At 34.9% G+C, this 17,366-nt stretch overlaps 5 protein-coding genes across 6 annotated transcripts; 4 read left to right on the top strand and 1 right to left on the bottom strand.

Annotated features, from left to right (window-relative positions):
* Nucleotides 1–52: 52 nt before the first annotated feature.
* On the top strand, nucleotides 53–2,855 carry LOC118275905 (26S proteasome regulatory subunit 4). The gene is made up of 9 exons (XM_035594026.2): nucleotides 53–220; nucleotides 325–612; nucleotides 774–944; nucleotides 1,355–1,483; nucleotides 1,569–1,754; nucleotides 1,842–1,942; nucleotides 2,021–2,117; nucleotides 2,335–2,544; nucleotides 2,630–2,855. Exons 1-9 carry the CDS (start codon nucleotides 218–220, stop codon nucleotides 2,762–2,764), a joined length of 1,320 nt encoding a protein of 439 aa, XP_035449919.1. The 5' UTR covers nucleotides 53–217; the 3' UTR covers nucleotides 2,765–2,855.
* Nucleotides 2,856–3,665: 810 nt separating this feature from the next.
* Nucleotides 3,666–7,993, top strand: LOC118275902 (presenilin-2). 2 transcript variants are annotated; one of them, XM_050695502.1, is made up of 9 exons: nucleotides 3,666–3,961; nucleotides 4,631–4,851; nucleotides 4,931–5,140; nucleotides 5,407–5,627; nucleotides 5,715–5,813; nucleotides 6,138–6,233; nucleotides 6,509–6,715; nucleotides 6,873–6,985; nucleotides 7,100–7,993. In XM_050695502.1, exons 1-9 carry the CDS (start codon nucleotides 3,812–3,814, stop codon nucleotides 7,253–7,255), a joined length of 1,473 nt encoding a protein of 490 aa, XP_050551459.1. In that variant the 5' UTR covers nucleotides 3,666–3,811; the 3' UTR covers nucleotides 7,256–7,993. The 2 variants fall into 2 exon arrangements, with proteins under 2 accessions (XP_050551459.1, XP_035449917.1); XM_035594024.2 differs by having other exon boundaries at nucleotides 6,138–6,275.
* Nucleotides 7,994–8,664: 671 nt separating this feature from the next.
* On the bottom strand, nucleotides 8,665–15,522 carry LOC118275760 (adipocyte plasma membrane-associated protein Hemomucin-like). Its single transcript, XM_035593833.2, has 7 exons — nucleotides 15,363–15,522; nucleotides 14,460–14,611; nucleotides 14,172–14,380; nucleotides 13,588–13,873; nucleotides 13,311–13,504; nucleotides 11,030–11,247; nucleotides 8,665–10,930 (listed from the first exon to the last, which is right to left on the bottom strand). Exons 2-7 carry the CDS (start codon nucleotides 14,591–14,593, stop codon nucleotides 9,887–9,889), a joined length of 2,085 nt encoding a protein of 694 aa, XP_035449726.2. The 5' UTR covers nucleotides 14,594–14,611; nucleotides 15,363–15,522; the 3' UTR covers nucleotides 8,665–9,886.
* LOC118275906 (transmembrane emp24 domain-containing protein 5) lies at nucleotides 11,300–12,482 on the top strand. The gene has a single exon (XM_035594027.2). It carries the CDS (start codon nucleotides 11,445–11,447, stop codon nucleotides 12,201–12,203), a length of 759 nt encoding a protein of 252 aa, XP_035449920.1. The 5' UTR covers nucleotides 11,300–11,444; the 3' UTR covers nucleotides 12,204–12,482.
* A 766-nt stretch (nucleotides 15,523–16,288) lies between the features above and the next one.
* Nucleotides 16,289–17,262, top strand: LOC118275901 (40S ribosomal protein S29-like). The gene is made up of 3 exons (XM_035594023.2): nucleotides 16,289–16,457; nucleotides 16,545–16,644; nucleotides 17,224–17,262. The coding sequence occupies exons 1-3, from the start codon at nucleotides 16,396–16,398 to the stop codon at nucleotides 17,230–17,232; spliced, it is 171 nt and encodes a 56-aa protein (XP_035449916.1). The 5' UTR covers nucleotides 16,289–16,395; the 3' UTR covers nucleotides 17,233–17,262.
* Nucleotides 17,263–17,366: the final 104 nt, after the last annotated feature.

Genomic DNA, 17,366 nt, shown 5'->3' with positions numbered 1-17,366 from the left:
AAAACGATAATTACAGGAATAACAAAGTGGACTTCAATTAATAAGTTTATAGACAACTCTAAGAAAAGTCAAAGAGAATGAATGACAATATTTTTACAATATCTGTGGTTCCACAAATTCCGCTTTGTAATCATCGGTATCTGAAGTCATAGTCATTGATTTTGATCGAAATAAGTTAGAATTTTATATTAAATTGGAATTTTAGTAGAAATACATAATGGTAAGTAATAACTGTGCTTAATATTCAATCAATTACAACAAATAAACATTCAATTATTTTGAGTTTGGTCATAGTAGAATCCATTGAATTTGTTTCGCTATTAGGGTCAGAACCAATCTGGCGGAGGCAGCGGTGGAGACAAAAAAGATGACAAAGATAAAAAGAAGAAATATGAACCCCCAATCCCTACTAGAGTTGGTAAGAAGAAGCGCAAGGCTAAAGGACCTGATGCTGCGTTGAAACTACCTCAAGTGACACCACACACTCGGTGTAGACTAAAGCTGTTGAAATTAGAAAGAATCAAGGATTACCTGCTTATGGAGGAGGAATTCATCCGTAATCAAGAAAGACTGAAGCCCCAGGAGGAAAAGATTGAGGAGGAAAGGTCTAAGGTAAGATATTGTTTTCTTTGTCATTAAAAGAACAGTTTCAATAATACATAGCAAAAATGCAATTCATTATACCGTAAACGTACACATTATAAAACTGGAGTCTCAGACCTTATTTCAATTTTCACTTTTAATTGTAATTTTTGTATGTGTAATGTTGTCAGGTGGATGACCTTAGAGGAACCCCAATGTCTGTGGGCAACTTGGAGGAAATCATTGATGACAACCATGCTATTGTGTCTACCTCTGTGGGTAGTGAGCACTATGTCAGCATCTTGTCCTTTGTAGACAAGGACCAGCTAGAGCCTGGCTGTTCAGTGCTCTTGAACCATAAGGTAAGCTTTAACTTCTAATAAGGAGGTCCTAACTATTTTTATTTACCATTACCCTTTGTTTTGTACATTATTTTTAAATATTTTCTTTTATTATTTGTTGTTACTTTCATACCATCAAAATTGTTTGTAATGTTTCTTAATGTTTGTCCCAATAAAACCTTAGATGAATACAAATTGTTTTGGCCTATGAATAGTCAATTGCAACATTTGTATTATGTTTCTTTGTTAATCAATGATAATTTCAAGATTTCTGCCAAAAAAGGTTTTACAAAAACCATCCACCATATCTATCTATATTCAATTATATCTATCTATAGTTTTAATTTTAATTTCAATGTATACTTGTGGATTGCAATGTACACTTTATACATACTAGTTACCAATTATTACAAGTAAATGTCTTTTGCCAGGTTCATGCTGTAGTAGGAGTATTGGGAGATGATACAGATCCGATGGTCTCAGTTATGAAGTTGGAGAAGGCCCCTCAGGAGACATATGCTGACATTGGAGGTCTGGACACCCAGATACAGGAAATTAAGGTAAAAACTATTAACAAAATAAAAACATGTTATGTAAATTTAATACATTATTTTATTTGTTATTAACATCAATATGTTATTTTAGGAATCTGTGGAGCTGCCCCTTACTCACCCAGAATACTATGAAGAGATGGGTATCAAACCTCCTAAGGGTGTGATTCTCTATGGTCCACCTGGAACTGGCAAAACCTTGCTAGCCAAAGCAGTTGCCAACCAGACCTCGGCCACTTTCCTGCGAGTTGTCGGCTCAGAGCTCATTCAGAAATACTTGGTAAACTTGTAACATTAATTTGTCATTAGTTTATAAATTCATCAAAAGAAAATTATGTAATTAATGGTATAATATTTATTTGTGCAGGGAGATGGACCTAAACTTGTTCGTGAACTGTTCAGAGTAGCCGAAGAGCATGCTCCCTCAATTGTGTTCATAGATGAAATTGATGCTGTAGGCACAAAACGGTACAAAAATTATATACTTCATTGTTAAATAAATCAAATGTATTAGTAACTGTGATTCTAACAATGTTAATGTTTTAGTTATGATTCAAATTCTGGTGGAGAGAGGGAAATCCAGAGGACTATGTTGGAGTTACTTAACCAGCTTGACGGATTCGATTCACGAGGTGATGTCAAAGTAAGTAAAACTTTTTTAATAGAAGCCATTCAATTCTATTATTTAGTTTCTCCTGGACATGTTTGTCAAATAAATATGTAATTATGTTAAATTATACTCATAATAACATATATCTTGTGAAAAATGGGTGGCCTTCTGGCAGGGTTAGATAAATATTTATGTAAGTTCATTTTTATTTGTAATGTTATACATTCTAACGACCAGGTTTAATCCACAGGTAATCATGGCCACAAATCGCATAGAGACATTAGACCCTGCATTGATTCGGCCTGGACGTATAGACAGGAAAATCGAATTTCCTCTGCCTGACGAGAAGACTAAGAGAAGGATCTTCACCATTCACACATCAAGGATGACTCTAGCTGACGATGTCAATTTATCTGAACTTATTATGTCTAAAGATGATCTGTCTGGTGCAGACATTAAGGTATAATTTTGTTTATCATATTTCAACTGAATTGTTATTTAAAGCTTTCTCATTTTAATTTTCTAATGTTATGTTCATATTTCAGGCAATTTGTACTGAAGCTGGATTGATGGCGTTACGAGAACGCCGCATGAAAGTAACTAATGAAGATTTCAAGAAATCAAAGGAGAGTGTCTTATATCGCAAAAAGGAAGGCACACCTGAGGGACTTTACCTATAAAGAGTTTCCATTTAATAATTATAGTTGTTTAATTAATATTTTGCATCTGTCTTCTATAATTTCGCGCAATAAAATGTGCTGTATAATGATATTATTGCATTTTTAATGTTATTAATTAGTACAGGTCTAAAATAAATTTACTAGTTTTTTTTATATACGAAAATATTTCTTATACACGGCAATATATAATGATACAATTTAATATGTTCAACAATAAAATTCTAAAGACAACTAACGAAAATAAGTTATATGTGCCTCCCTGCATTACCCTTTTACAAACTTCTACATCTATACAAAAAGCTGCCTGAAGCCATTTATTCGCGGACGAAGAAGCTAGTCTATACTATTAACGCTGACTTATATTGAACTATATAAAGAGTTAATTTTAACAAGTTAATCTTCGGATCTATTCTTATGTCTGCATAGTGGATAGTCTAATTATCGAGACATTACATACTGGCCCTACTGGATCGGCCCACCAATCGTGGGCCAGCAATCGGTCCGATCAACCATTTTGTTGGGAACGGACCAACCCAGCGCCACCGACTGTAGAGTGAATCAAAGGCTCTTCATGTTCATGATCTCTAATGAGTAGCCGACAACGATAAAGTCGTGACCATAAATGAAATGGTCCAAATATCGTATACTCATCTCATAGATATAATAAACTCAAGATTTATTTAATCGATACAATTAGAAAGAATTAAATGTTCACATTGTTTTATTTAACTGGCTCACAGTTTGGCGATTTTTATATGTATTTTTATATGTTTGTATTATGTTCACATAAACGAATTAAAAAAAAATGGATTTTTCTTATTTTCTTTAGTCGATTTTCTTAAATCCCAGCTGTCATCACTGACCGGTTCATTTACGGTTTTTATTATCTGTGGATGATAGCGCAACATTAATCTAAACATAGTTTTCGAGACGTGTAGGACGTTTGCCAAAAGCTTTGTTTTATTGAATACACAAGTAGGACAACCTGCCATTCATTATTATTAAAACAGTTTTAAACATAATGTGTGAGCCGCAAAGAATTCTTGAATGAGTGACACCGGCAGTGAAACAGAGGAGGCGACAGAGCACACGGCACTCATGGACGGCCACATCGCAGAAGCTCGTCCCGATCGGGTGATCGCCGAAAGAATAGCGAAAAAGCGAAAGACTAAGCCAGATAATCAGCGATCATACGGTGTAAGTTTTACTCTGACCACAACTACATTTCAATTACGAATATAGAATTGCTTCTCAGACCCAATCTATGACTAAACCATTAGTCAACACCCACTATCGAAGTTGATGAAAAAGTGTAGTATTTCCTTAAAAGTCAAATTGTATTAATGATACAGTTCATACAGTTGTAAACTTGCCATAAGAATGTTGATATTGGCTATTTACTGCTCTCTTACTTTTTATTTACATTATTGGTAACAATATATACATTGATTCTGTACTAAATAACAGATTGTTATTACAGTAGACTTGATAATATGTCAGTTAGTATTGTTTAGAATCAGATGCTGTTGTTTTGAATATCTTCTTGTTGTTATACAGATGTAATAGTTTTGTGACAGGCATGTGACTACAAACTGCAACATAATAATTTGAATGCATGCCAATTTTGTAAATGCACACATTTTCGTGATTGGATATTGAAGTTGTGATGCAATACTTTATTTATTATTTTGTATTCAAATTATATTAACCCATTGCATGTTTGACCTTGACAAATGTTGTCTTATATGTTGACATTTCAGCAGTGGTGCATAAGACACTGATGGTTTAATTAACATATTAGTTTATTAAAAGTTTATCAATAATAAGTGCTTTAGAAAATTCTCACTTATTTTTTATCCTTTTCAGAGTGTGGATGGAGTGACTGGTGGTGCCTCGGGGTCAGGCAGCGGTTCAGTCCCTAATGCTGCCCCGCCACCACCCCCAGCAGAGCCCCAACTTGAGGAGCTAGAACTGAAATATGGAGCCCGCCATGTCATCAAACTGTTTGTGCCTGTCACTCTCTGTATGCTTGTTGTTGTCGCGACAATATCTTCAATCAATTTTTATTCAGTTAAAGATGTATATTTGTAAGTATTATTAACATAAAAAACCATATCTTTACTTATTGTTAAAGTTATTTTTTATTAATGATTTATTTGTTTCCAGAGCATACACACCTTTTCATGAGGAAAGTCCATATGCAGTGACAAAAGTATGGAATGCTCTTGCCAACTCGCTGATCCTGCTCAGTGTGATTGCCTTAATGACTGTGTTACTCATAGTATTATACAAGAAGAGATGCTACAAGATCATTCACGGGTGGCTCATACTGTCCTCACTCATGTTGCTGTTCTTGTTCTCATATTTATATATTGAGTGAGTATTCTTTTTCCTTGAAAGATTTTTTTTACAATAATAGATTATAATAATATACCAGTTGTCTCTCCACCATTGTTCATTGAGCACAACAACTACCAATTGGAAAATTTATAATAATCATTTTACAGAACAAGAAATATATTGTTCTTTACTTCATTTTAATAAGAAAGTTTCTTTGTTTAAGTTTTTCAGATAATGCTGAGATTTAACTATCATATTTTTTTAAAGCTATAGTTCCTAATTTGACCATTGTAATTTTATAGGGAAGCCTTAAGAGCATACAACATTCCAATGGACTACATAACATTAATATTTGGCATGTGGAACTTTGGTGTTGTGGGTATGATTGTGATCCACTGGAAGGGGCCTTTGAGGTTGCAACAGGCCTATCTTATATTCATTGCGGCACTAATGGCACTTGTCTTTATCAAGTACCTACCCGAGTGGACCACTTGGGCTGTTCTGGCTGTCATATCTATTTGGGGTAAGCAGTATAAGTTATGTTAAAGTTATCAAGAATAATATTCTTCCAAAATTTACATAATCTCATGTTAAAATGTTACTATTCCAGATTTGATAGCAGTGCTAACTCCAAAAGGGCCTTTAAGAATACTAGTAGAAACAGCACAAGAACGAAACGAACCAATATTCCCTGCCTTAATTTATTCATGTGAGTATTGATTAGAGTTCTCTTTAAATATTTATTGATTAGTTGCTGACCTGATGCTATTTAAAAAGTGGTTCAATGAAGCAAGGCTGTATAAATGACTAATGATGTGCAGTGTTACATCACATTTGTACCTAACTACCTGTTATAAGCTATGCCCCTATGGGACACAAATAATGCTAGGTGACAAAATACACAAATGGTATACACACTACACGCCCATACAGTCACAAGTTTATTTACGAGAATAATACTACTAAGTTAATTAAAAAACTAATTTTTGAGTTAGTAAAATTTCTAAGAAAGTTATATTTGTGATAATTTCAGCGACGGTGATGTACTGCCTGGCGGCGACGACGACGGGCGGCGCGGAGGGCGGCGCGGAGCCGAGGCCGGTGGCGGCGGGCGCGGCCGGCGCGCCAGGTGAGCCGCGCGCGCGCGAGCTGCGTCCTCTCAACCCGCACGGTCCGTCTCCCCATGTCCCACTTACGCATCCCATATTATGCTGTTACTGTCACTCACACACCTACCATTCTAACTATGTATATCTTTAACATTCTATTTGACTAGAGCTTTACCTCTTACTACTGCTGCAGATGACTTGTATAATTAAAATAAAACTTGATATAAATTGCAAATTAACAAGTGAGGTAAATAAAGCGTGGAGTTGATTACGATATTCTAAGTGTTTTGTTCAGGTTCCCGGGAAAACGAGGCGAATGAGGCGGCAGGGGCGGGTGGCGACGCGGCCGGGTTTGACTCCGCGTGGCGCGCGCGTGCGCAGCAACAGCGGCGCCTGCGCGTGGACACGGTGGAGCGCGCCGAGCCGCCGCGGTACACCACGCGCATCGACCGACCCAACACCGCGCACGCCGCGCCACAACCCGGCGCGGACGACGAAGAAAGTACGTATTTATTTATCACTCTTACTTTTCAATTATTCATTAATTACATTGGATTGGAGCCTGAGCGCTGAATGTAAACTTTTCAATATTTTCCTTACTTAGTTACGGTCTCATATTACTCAGCCTTGTACTATAACTATGATGTTTTTCTTGACAGAGGGCGTGAAGCTCGGGCTTGGTGACTTCATATTCTACAGCGTGCTGGTCGGAAAGGCCAGCTCTTACGGAGACTGGAACACAACGCTCGCGTGTTTTGTAGCTATATTAATTGTGAGTATCATTTTATACTATCCAAACAGTTTGATATATTTGCTAACGTGAGCATTCATTTCTTGGCTCGCGTGTGCTTTGTATTATAGTAATTTGATTTTATTTTGTCAACAGGGTTTGTGTCTAACACTCCTTCTGCTAGCAATACTCAAGAAAGCGTTGCCGGCGCTTCCCATTTCAATAACGTTCGGTTTAATATTCTACTTCGCTACGCGGTGCGTCGTCAAGCCGTTTGCGGATGCGCTCGCAGCGGAACAAGTGTTTATTTAGCAACAGCCTTTTTTTTGCTCACGTAATAGGATAGACAAGACTTGTTTCATCAAATATGGTGAAAATAAAACATGCTAATGCGGTTTGCCTTACATACAAGAAGATTGTTTTAACAGATTACCGTAGGGTTCGCTCATATGCCAATTTTTATTACAAGTACCGAATGTACGGAGGATCGACTATACAGGTATAAAAATTGTGGCGTTCAAGTTGAAATAATAAGTGTAGATATTAGGAGATAGCGCGGAAAAGTGAATTGAATATTAATGCAATAAATTGAATTAGACACCAAATAGTGTTAATATTTCCAATGTACATAGTAATATTTATTGAGAATAAAGAAGTATTATGAATAGGATATGTAACACTTGTATTTCTCCTTTTTGATCTCTTCTATTTGGCAGGACCATGAATGCCCTAACTTTGTTAAGAGAAAAACTCCAAACTTAGAAATGCCTTTTTAACGTTGTGTATGTAAGCTCGGTTCTGAACAATTTTACATTCCATTTTATATGTTACGCGTGAACAATTTTTATATAATAATTATTAGCTCTCACATATTCTGCAAATGTTTGTGTTAACTATTTGTAAAGAATTAAGTGGGACGCGATGGCACATGCCTGAAAATCGCGCACTCACACCTCTATATTATGTCGATAATACTTACGTTGTCACTTTATATTGTAAACATATTATTCATAATATTTTCCTTGACAAAAGTAAATGAAATTAAACCAATTTTATTGTTTTATTGGATGTGAACGATTATTTGTTTAGTACTACAATCAATGAACATTGACTTTCCCCATTGGCTCTATTAAAACATCATCAACAGCCCAAAGGTAGCTAAAACTTCTGCATATAGGACTCAGTTTTTTGTATCAATCATCTATAAGTTTGCTTCTACCATAGTGACACGAGTTTTTAAACGACTCGTAGCCGAGGCTTGTCCGCACTTGTACCATCACACAAAACTAAATCCATCTGCCATTTTGACTTTATAGCCAATCAGCTACTCCCGCAGTTTCAGACTGCTGATTGATCGTGGCTTAATGTTTTATAGTCTATAGCTTTCCTCGATAAAAGGACAATTCAACACAAAAATAATTTTTCAATTCGAATCAGTGGTTCTGGAGAACAAAACTCTCTCTGGTAGACTGTCAAAATATTGAGCACCTCCCTTTTTTTGAACGTGGTTAAAAGTTAATACATATTATTTCTACTGTTATAGTTTTTGGGGTTGTATAGATTTCAATTTTTAAAAATATTAATTTCTTAAAGAATATAGTTGCATAGAGGAGTTTAAACCCGGAAATCAGACGAAAAACCTTGTAACCTGCAGTTGTGTACACATTTACTGTAATAATGAGGTTGTGTGAATATAAGCGTCAGTATAATACAAAGATGGGTTTATTTTTTTAATGTTTTAATATATAAATGTACATAATGTAATAAAAATATATTTTATTGCTTAAACATCAAATATTGCTCTTTTATGTATTTCTTTTGGATGAAATTACCAGTGTACTTGTTACTGTGTATAACATTTTACATAACATAGCATTATACTTATGACAAAATAAAACAGTTCGACACTTTCTCAGAAACATGTCCTTTTTAATAAATAATAATTCACTCACTATTTTTATATTATAACCCCATTCGCTAACATTTTATCGTGGCTCTAATATAATATTGTAATTTCGCTCCAATAAAGTGTTGACTGACATAACAACAATATAAATATCTGTAGTAAATAATTTGAAATAAACATTTATAATTGCACTAATTGGTGACTGGTAACTAACAATACGAGTAACGATATCTGTACAACATGTAACAAGTGAGGTATTACAATAGGTACATGTACAACAATTTTGCACTAAACATTGCTATATTATTTCTTTCAAGTTTCCTTAAAATAATATAATATGTATGTACGCATATATTATCAATTCAATCGGCAGCAGAAGATTTAATGTGATGTAGAATTATTATTTTTATCATTAATAAATTGGTCCAATAAATGTTAACAAATCACACATATCACAATTATAAAATGGATTCCGACATTGAAGAACCTCATTCGTTCGAAGTTAAATAACAAGGGTTATAAAAAGTCTAGCATAATACAAATACTCAACATTACATAATTAAGAATAAAGGTTGGAATGGAAAGGAATGTGAACTAGCTAATAAATCAGTGCAACTATTCGCCTACGGGCCTAGATCTAGTGGCGTAGTGTAGTAATAGTAACTGGTGGGACCATACGAGTGCAGCTCAACAACTGCTTTAGAAAAATATCGTAATTTTTCATGAAACTTAAAGAGGAGCTCACTCTATTGATCCCACCCTTATAGACAAAGATAGAAAATTATTTTACTACATAGTGAAGAGTAAATTTTCTAAGTAACGTGTGTTTTGTTACCAAGGGAAAGAATTATTGTACACAAACGTACTTTACACGAGTAAATAAATGCAACTTGCAGATCTTCTTAATATTTTAGAACAGTAATTAATTATTATTATTAACCCCACCCAATGCTTTAAGTTCCCACATATGTTTTGTTCCTTACTGAGAGATCTTTAATCTGTTACATTTAAATTAAATTACCACAACCATATGTAACTCACTGCGCAGGCACATGGATTTCAGCAGGACCATCCTTCTTTATGACTTTTAAAGTTTCTTTAGTTGGTTTGATGGTGTCTGACGGGATCTCCTCCTTTATTGGTTTGGGTTTAGGTTCAGCAGTTTGAACCTTGGGTTCTTCTTTTTTAGGTTCGGCGGCTTTAGGTGGTGGTGAGGAAGGTTTCTCGGCTGCCTTTGGTGCCGGTTTTGGTGGTGGCGGGGAAGGTTTCTCCGCAGCCTTGGGGGGTGGAGAAGCCTTTGCCGCAGGTTTTGGCGGAGGAGGAGTAGTCTTCTCAGCAACCTTTGGTGGTGGAGGTGTAACCTTTTCTGCAGGTTTCGGTGGTGGCGGAGTAACCTTCTCTACAGGTTTTGGAGGAGTTTTCTCGACAGGCTTGGGAGGTGGAGGGGGTGTCTTCTCGGCAGGTTTCGGTGGTGGTGGGGGAGTCTTCTGTGCAGGTTTGGGTGGAGGTGTCTTCTCTGCAGGTTTGGGTGGAGGAGGAGTAGTCTTTTCGACAGGTTTTGGCGGTGGAGGAGTAGTCTTTTCGACAGGCTTAGGTGGTGGAGGAGTAGTCTTCTCAACTGGCTTAGGTGGTGGAGGAGTAGTCTTCTCAACTGGCTTAGTTGGTGGAGGAGTAGTCTTTTCAGCAGGCTTAGGTGGTGGTGTAGTTTTCTTTTCAGCAGGCTTAGGCGGCGGTGTGGTCGTGGGCTTGGGCTCTTGAGGTTTAGGGGCAGCTTTAGGTTTCTCTTCAGTCTTTTTTACAGGTGGTTGTTGAACGGGCTTTGTCTCAACTTTAGGACTTTCGGTTTGTTTGGATGATTCGAATGCTTTCTTCAATTGAGGAGGAGCAGGTACTGCTCCGACATAGTCTTGTAAATGAGGACTACCCATGTAAAGCTTACCATTGAACACAATGGCGTCACTGATGTGGCCCAAAGATTTGTCTGTGTTGTAATATGCAGCCACAACATTTCCATTCCAATCTAATTGTACAAGCCCAGCCATTGGTGGAGTTAAACCAGACAAAGTTTTGAAGTGTCCAATCTGTAAAGATTTACAGATTACATTAGTATTTAATTATTTATAGGTATTATGTATATAAGGTATATAAAAAGATGATAGGTGTTAACTTTGTATACTTACGTTATATAAGATTTCTTCAAAGATGATGTTTGGAGAAAGGCTGTTAAGATATTCGAACGGTATCTCGACAAGTCTGTGAAGACGCGCTACCAACTTCCTAAACAATGGCGCGGCCGCCATCAATTTTGTTAGGGGTGGTCGGTCCTCTTCGAATACAGTGTACAGCGCAACCAGGATACCAGACCCGTCCGGTAGAGGGCGCGCGTTGTCGGGGGTGCCTGTTTGCAGATAAAAAGAACGCATTGAGTAAATATGAAGTGTAATAATTAAACAGATGAATATAGTATGTCGACCGTAGTAACCACAATAAAATGATACAGAGCACCTGTATCAATAATGACGTCATGAATTACCAAGACCATGTTCTACATACGTTACTTTCAACAGTAACTTCTAAGTCGCTTCATCTACAATAATGTTTTACATTAATTTATTTTTATTTGCAACAATATTCTTAACAAAATGTTATGGGCAAAATATATACGTGAGTGACGTTAACTTCAGAATAGAACCAGGAGTAGAGACGTGTGTCTACGAAACAGGGAAAGCCGGACAGATGTTGGAAGTGTACTACCAGGTACTGGATGGCCAACATGGAGATTTGGACATTAACTTCAAAGTTATTGACCCCAAGAATGCCACGCTACTGACGGATCATAAAAGTTCCGAAAACTCTATTATCATGGACTTGGAAATGGACGGAGATTACGCATTCTGTATGGACAACACATACAGTATGATGAATTCTAAACTTGTGTTCTTGTATGTGCTAGTAGAAGACAAAAATGGAGTGACTCGAAGTGACGCAGAAGCAACGACGGGGAGTGACAGCGGAGATGGACAGAAAGACGCTGAAGGCGACGAAGCCGAACCAAAAGAAATATTAGAATGGGAGGGAACCGATGAAAATGGTGAAAGTTACTACTTGGAAGTTGGTAAAATCGCAGATTCTTTATCGGCCACGTTAGCGCACGTGGTCAAGTCCCGACATCTGCTTAGCATATATGCTGCGACTAAGTCGCGCGACAGTTACTTGGCTTTCGAAGACACTTTCATTGTCGACGTTTGGTCCGGCATCCAAATAAGTTTAATGTTTGTTGTGGGGATGTTACAAGTTTACATGATCAAGAAACTGTTCAATCGAGAACATCTTGGATATAAGGACATTTATTGAATAATACCTAAAATCTAGATGAAAATTATCAAGTGCTTTGCAACCAATGAAATGTTATTTGAAATGTTTTCAAAATAAAATACATTATACTATGACAAAATAAAGTTTTTGTATCCCTATACAACACTGACTGACATGGAATTGTTTACATACATAAATTGTTTTTAATTAATTTCATGCTAATAGGTATACCTATAGTCATGACATGACCTCATCACTACAAATCAAACGATAATGTCAGTAAACTAGTGTTAAATAAACACTAATAGGTCTGTATGTTTAAAGGTCATTAATAATATATCACTAAAATCAAAAAAATGCTGTAATCTTTGGACTGTAGACTTTGCAACTTTTTTTTATCTTATCCTAAATATATTTTACAAACCTCAATTTACCTAAATACGACAGACTTTGTGGCTAATTGATAATACAAACAAAATATATCTATTTCTAATTTTACAAAAAGATTAATGGAATGATAATCATTTTCTAATGATAAAATATTATTTTATAATGTTCTAGCGAGACCTATATTTCTTAATCATGATCAAAAAGTGATGCTATGATTGCATAAATCCATTTAGAAAAGATATGGATTACGATAGATTTATTGATAAGTTGGTTAGTCAGCAAAACTTTTTATAATATTTTATTATAATATTATTATATTTACTTAAAACACTCTTAAATTATATTTTTAAACATTACTTATAAAAATAAAAAACATAATAACATTTAAAAATTTAAAAATAGGAGCCGACCAGTAGCGGGAGCATGGTCCAATAAAATAATAATTAATACTGTCTCTAGACATGATGGTTTATAAACACGTAAAATATTTTAATAATGCAAAGATAGCTTCAAACTTTACTTATTTAGATAAGTTTTTCTAATATCATTAATAAAATTTATATCACTTAACAATTGGATGAATTAAGCAATAAGAATTCGTAAGATAAGTAATGGAATGGAAATAATAATAGGTTTAAAAATGCTAGACAGTTACAAATAGTTGTTGATTGATTATGTGCATTATATCAACAATACGAAGTACATGACATCTGTGGTGATTTTGAGACAATTAACTAAATAATGTCAACAACTTACCTGGCAGTCCATCTGCAAATACTTCAGACTGTCCTTTTTTGGGTCCACTGAGATAGTATTTCATCAATCTGCTACGGAATGTCTCGCAGACAACAACAAAATCATTATTGGGTGACACAACCACACCATTTGCAAACCACAAGTCGTCCAAAAGTACTTTACTTTGGTTTTTAGCAGCATCATAATGGAATAATCTATAATTAAAACATTAAATATTAATTTAAAATGCCTAAAAAGGTTTAAAATATTAAAAAAGAACCATAGGAATTAGTATTACCTTCCTGAAGGATCACACATGGAGCTAATTACTCCATCTTTTAGTTCGAAATCACTGCTGGAGTCAGTCCAGTATAAATCTCCATTCTTAGCCAAGGCAACTGAGTTAAATAGTTTAGGCAGACGGTCCTGTATGGAAACTCTTGGAGACACCAGGAGTTGTTTCTTGTTTGTGTTCACGTTTACCTTCCAAATACCATAGTATGCATCGGCTACATATAAGTTTCCATCTTTATCAATGACAAAGCCAAGTGGTCGGCCACAAATGTGTTCATAAGCAAGTCCACCTGAAATAAATAAGAAAGTTAACACAACAAGTTAAAACAAGTTAAAGTTAACAAAGTTAAGTAACAAAATGGGTAATTTTAGTTTCATTCGGCATAATCAGTAATTTTATTATGTATACAATGAATACAAATAGTTCACCATTTGTAATGGTTTGATAATTTAAATATATAAGTTGATTACAATGGTCTGATATGAATGGCTTGAATAATTGGAAACAATATTAGATAATGATATAAACAGAATCTCAGGTTGAAATAATATGAAAACATTTTGATTTTAGGTACTAGGTATACTTACTGCATGGTTCCCCAATTTTGGTGACAAATGTAACATGGCCTTGTGGTGTCAGTTTCACAATCTCTCCTGTAGCCAAGCCGGTGTATACTTCTCCTTTGTATAACTGGAAAGCTTCAGGTCCCAATAGTTTACCAGAGTACAGTTTCCCACCATTGTTTAAGGCCCCATTGGTTGCTAGTGGACCAACTCTTGGTTGTGGAGATTGAATCCTAAAACAAGAATTAATTTTTAAAAATCCAAGGTAAGTATTATACATAAATGTCTTATAAAAATTTAATGTGCACTTACTCAATGCTGGTGAACTTTGTGTATGGCGGGAAGTTGGGGATCAGAACAATGACGGCAGATAAAAGAACCAAAAAGAAAACAGTCTTTATGGTTATTGTAAATAATCTCTTAATCAAATTAAATATGAACCCCATTGTGGATGTTGGGTACCTGTTGAAACAAAAAAAAAAGTTGTAGTATGTTAGTCACAGCACATTATGTAGGTAACTATGTACATTTTAAATAAAATCTAATCTTTTGGTAAGTAAATTAATTTGTTTATCACATAATATCTGTAATTTCTAAGTAAGTGTGTTTTAAAAAGATACAATCAATTTTAAGTGAACCTTATAGATAACAGCTAGTAGGTAAATACTACAGGTACATGAGATAATATTTAATAACTTTAAATAGTATTTAAAATTTAGTCAATGTTGAGAATTAAGTACAAAGTGAGGAAGAATTATTTTATAAGTCTCCAGAACTTCAACCTTTGTTAAAATCTAACAAGTAATAGGGATAGTATTTGTAATATCTAAGTTCACAATAAAATAAAATGCATAATAAGAAGAATACATGGACATGTATCGGCGTATCAACTATTTTAGTTTAATAAAAATAAAATATTCTTGAAAAATATGTGAAAGTTTCAGCAGTATGAAAGTTTCGATGGATAAAAAAAATGCCAACATGAGCATGTCAACGTGGCCGGCGAGATCATCTTAACTTAAAGGTCTAGGACCATCTTCTTATTAGCAAAATACCTCAAGTATATTCACAAACAGACAAGTATAAGGGCAACCAATGACAGAAATATGTGCACGGCATTTGAATACATTAGACGATTGATTCACAATTTCGAATAATAAAGAGTTATAATTAAATATAAAGACAAAATAACAGCACAAATAAATTGAATATACCTTTTTTATATCACCTTTAATATATGACCTACAAAATACCCCATTCATTAATAAAAACTGTGATCACAGAACCGACAACGTACTGGCAAAGTAGGAAGGAACCGTAAATATGTGAACCGTTCGTTCGTCTGTCGGTCGAGTATGGTTGGTGTCGTGTCATATTCTTGGTCCTCCTTGTCTAACATGACATGCCGTAGTGAAGTGCAACTAAATCTGATAATCGATTAGGAGAAATAAATCGATATATTTATTTTGATAATGAATGTTCGTCAAAATTCCTTGCAGTATTTATTTTTTTATTGAATAGGCACTCAATTAGATATGCTTGTAAATGTATAGTTATAGCTCACATTTCTAAAACTTAAAACAAAAATACACCTTAATGCAAAATACGCAATCTATCTAATCTATCCAACTGCACCAACAAACAATTAAACATGCCACTACATTTTTTTTCAAAAGAATCCTATCAGTGTATGATCATATATTGTAAACTAGTAATTATATCGATAAATCGAATAAATATATAAGTCTTGGCATCCCTTAAAATTTGAACACGTCAATGTCAAGGACGTCAATGATGTCATAAAGAAAATTATTTATTTTTAGACCTCAGGCTACGGTCATTGACCTATCTATTCATCTTGTGATTTCAGGATTTAAATCAATTAAAAATATTCACATTTTAATGTAACTGGGAGGTAAAGTTGTATTTTAAATCACTCGTAGTGTAGACCTTGTAGTATATTTTGTTTTATTGTGTTTACCGTTAATATTCAGAAAAGATATTCCGTCAGTGATTGATTACCGAAAAAAGGCATTTTTGTGACTAGATTATGATAAAAAATAAAAATTATATAGAGTTTGAAAAGATTTAGATACCGTGCGAAAAGCCTATGTATCAAATGAAAAAATTAACGTCATTGTCAAAAAATATTAGTGTCAAAGTCTATCTCGTTCGTTCTTTTTGGTGTAGCCTCCATTTTGGACGTGTTGCATTCTGCGTACAGCGCAAGAATTAAATAATTAGCACTATGGGTCACGCTAACATTTGGTACTCTCACCCTCGCAGATATGGCCAGGGCTCCCGCTCTTGGTAAGTATTTCAAGAAAAAATATTATTCAAAGAAACGTACATTTTTGGTTAGAGCACGTGTTCCAAGTGTTGGTTTCCATGTTTCAGCCGCGCCTGCTCCAACAGACATGGTCTCATCCGCAAGTACGGTCTAAACATCTGCAGACAGTGCTTCAGGGAATACGCTCACGACATCGGTTTCAAGAAGGTACGTACATTTGGTTATTTACATCAGTTTAGTCTCAGTGAGGAAGGGTTAACTTGGGCTGGTCTCTTGTATCCCTATCCTATCTTTTATTTTCATCGAAACTTGCATATGATACACATATCTACGTGAAATGAGTGAAAGGAGTGAAACAATGTATCTTGATGTCTACCAATAACATAATTTGTGTTCAATGTAAAATGTAACTATCGTTCAGTAAACAATGCCCGGATTATTGGTTTGCTATCTGCATTTGACAATGATACTGGCCTTTTTCGTAATTAAACCTTCAATGTAAAAAGGGAAAATGATTTGAGTTTTGTATCATATCAATAACATTTACTTTTGCTTTCTCTTTGGGTCCTCACATCACATCATTATTATTTTATTGCCTTAAAATAACATGCCAAGATGTGGTAAAGTGATAAGAACTTATACCTAACTGATATAAATATTTAAACATCTAAACACTAAATTATTAGCTGCATGAGCTAGCCTGAAGAACAGCCAGATATTATGGCTGATATTATTAAAACTATAACAATAATATTGTAACTAATAACATGATTTCTTTTGTTTCAGCTGGATTAAATGACCAATAAACTTTAAATTAAGTTAAAACTTCTTTTATTTTCTACATAACTTGAACCCTGCACAAAAACAACTACCACATGAATATGAATAGTTTTAGATAATGAGGTTTGAGGTTGTCACAATAAAACATA

Source organism: Spodoptera frugiperda, chromosome 8 (assembly GCF_023101765.2).
Source record: "Spodoptera frugiperda isolate SF20-4 chromosome 8, AGI-APGP_CSIRO_Sfru_2.0, whole genome shotgun sequence".
In the NCBI taxonomy this organism is placed as follows: Eukaryota; Metazoa; Arthropoda; class Insecta; order Lepidoptera; family Noctuidae; genus Spodoptera; species Spodoptera frugiperda.
This window is presented reverse-complemented; position numbering and strand designations above follow the sequence as displayed.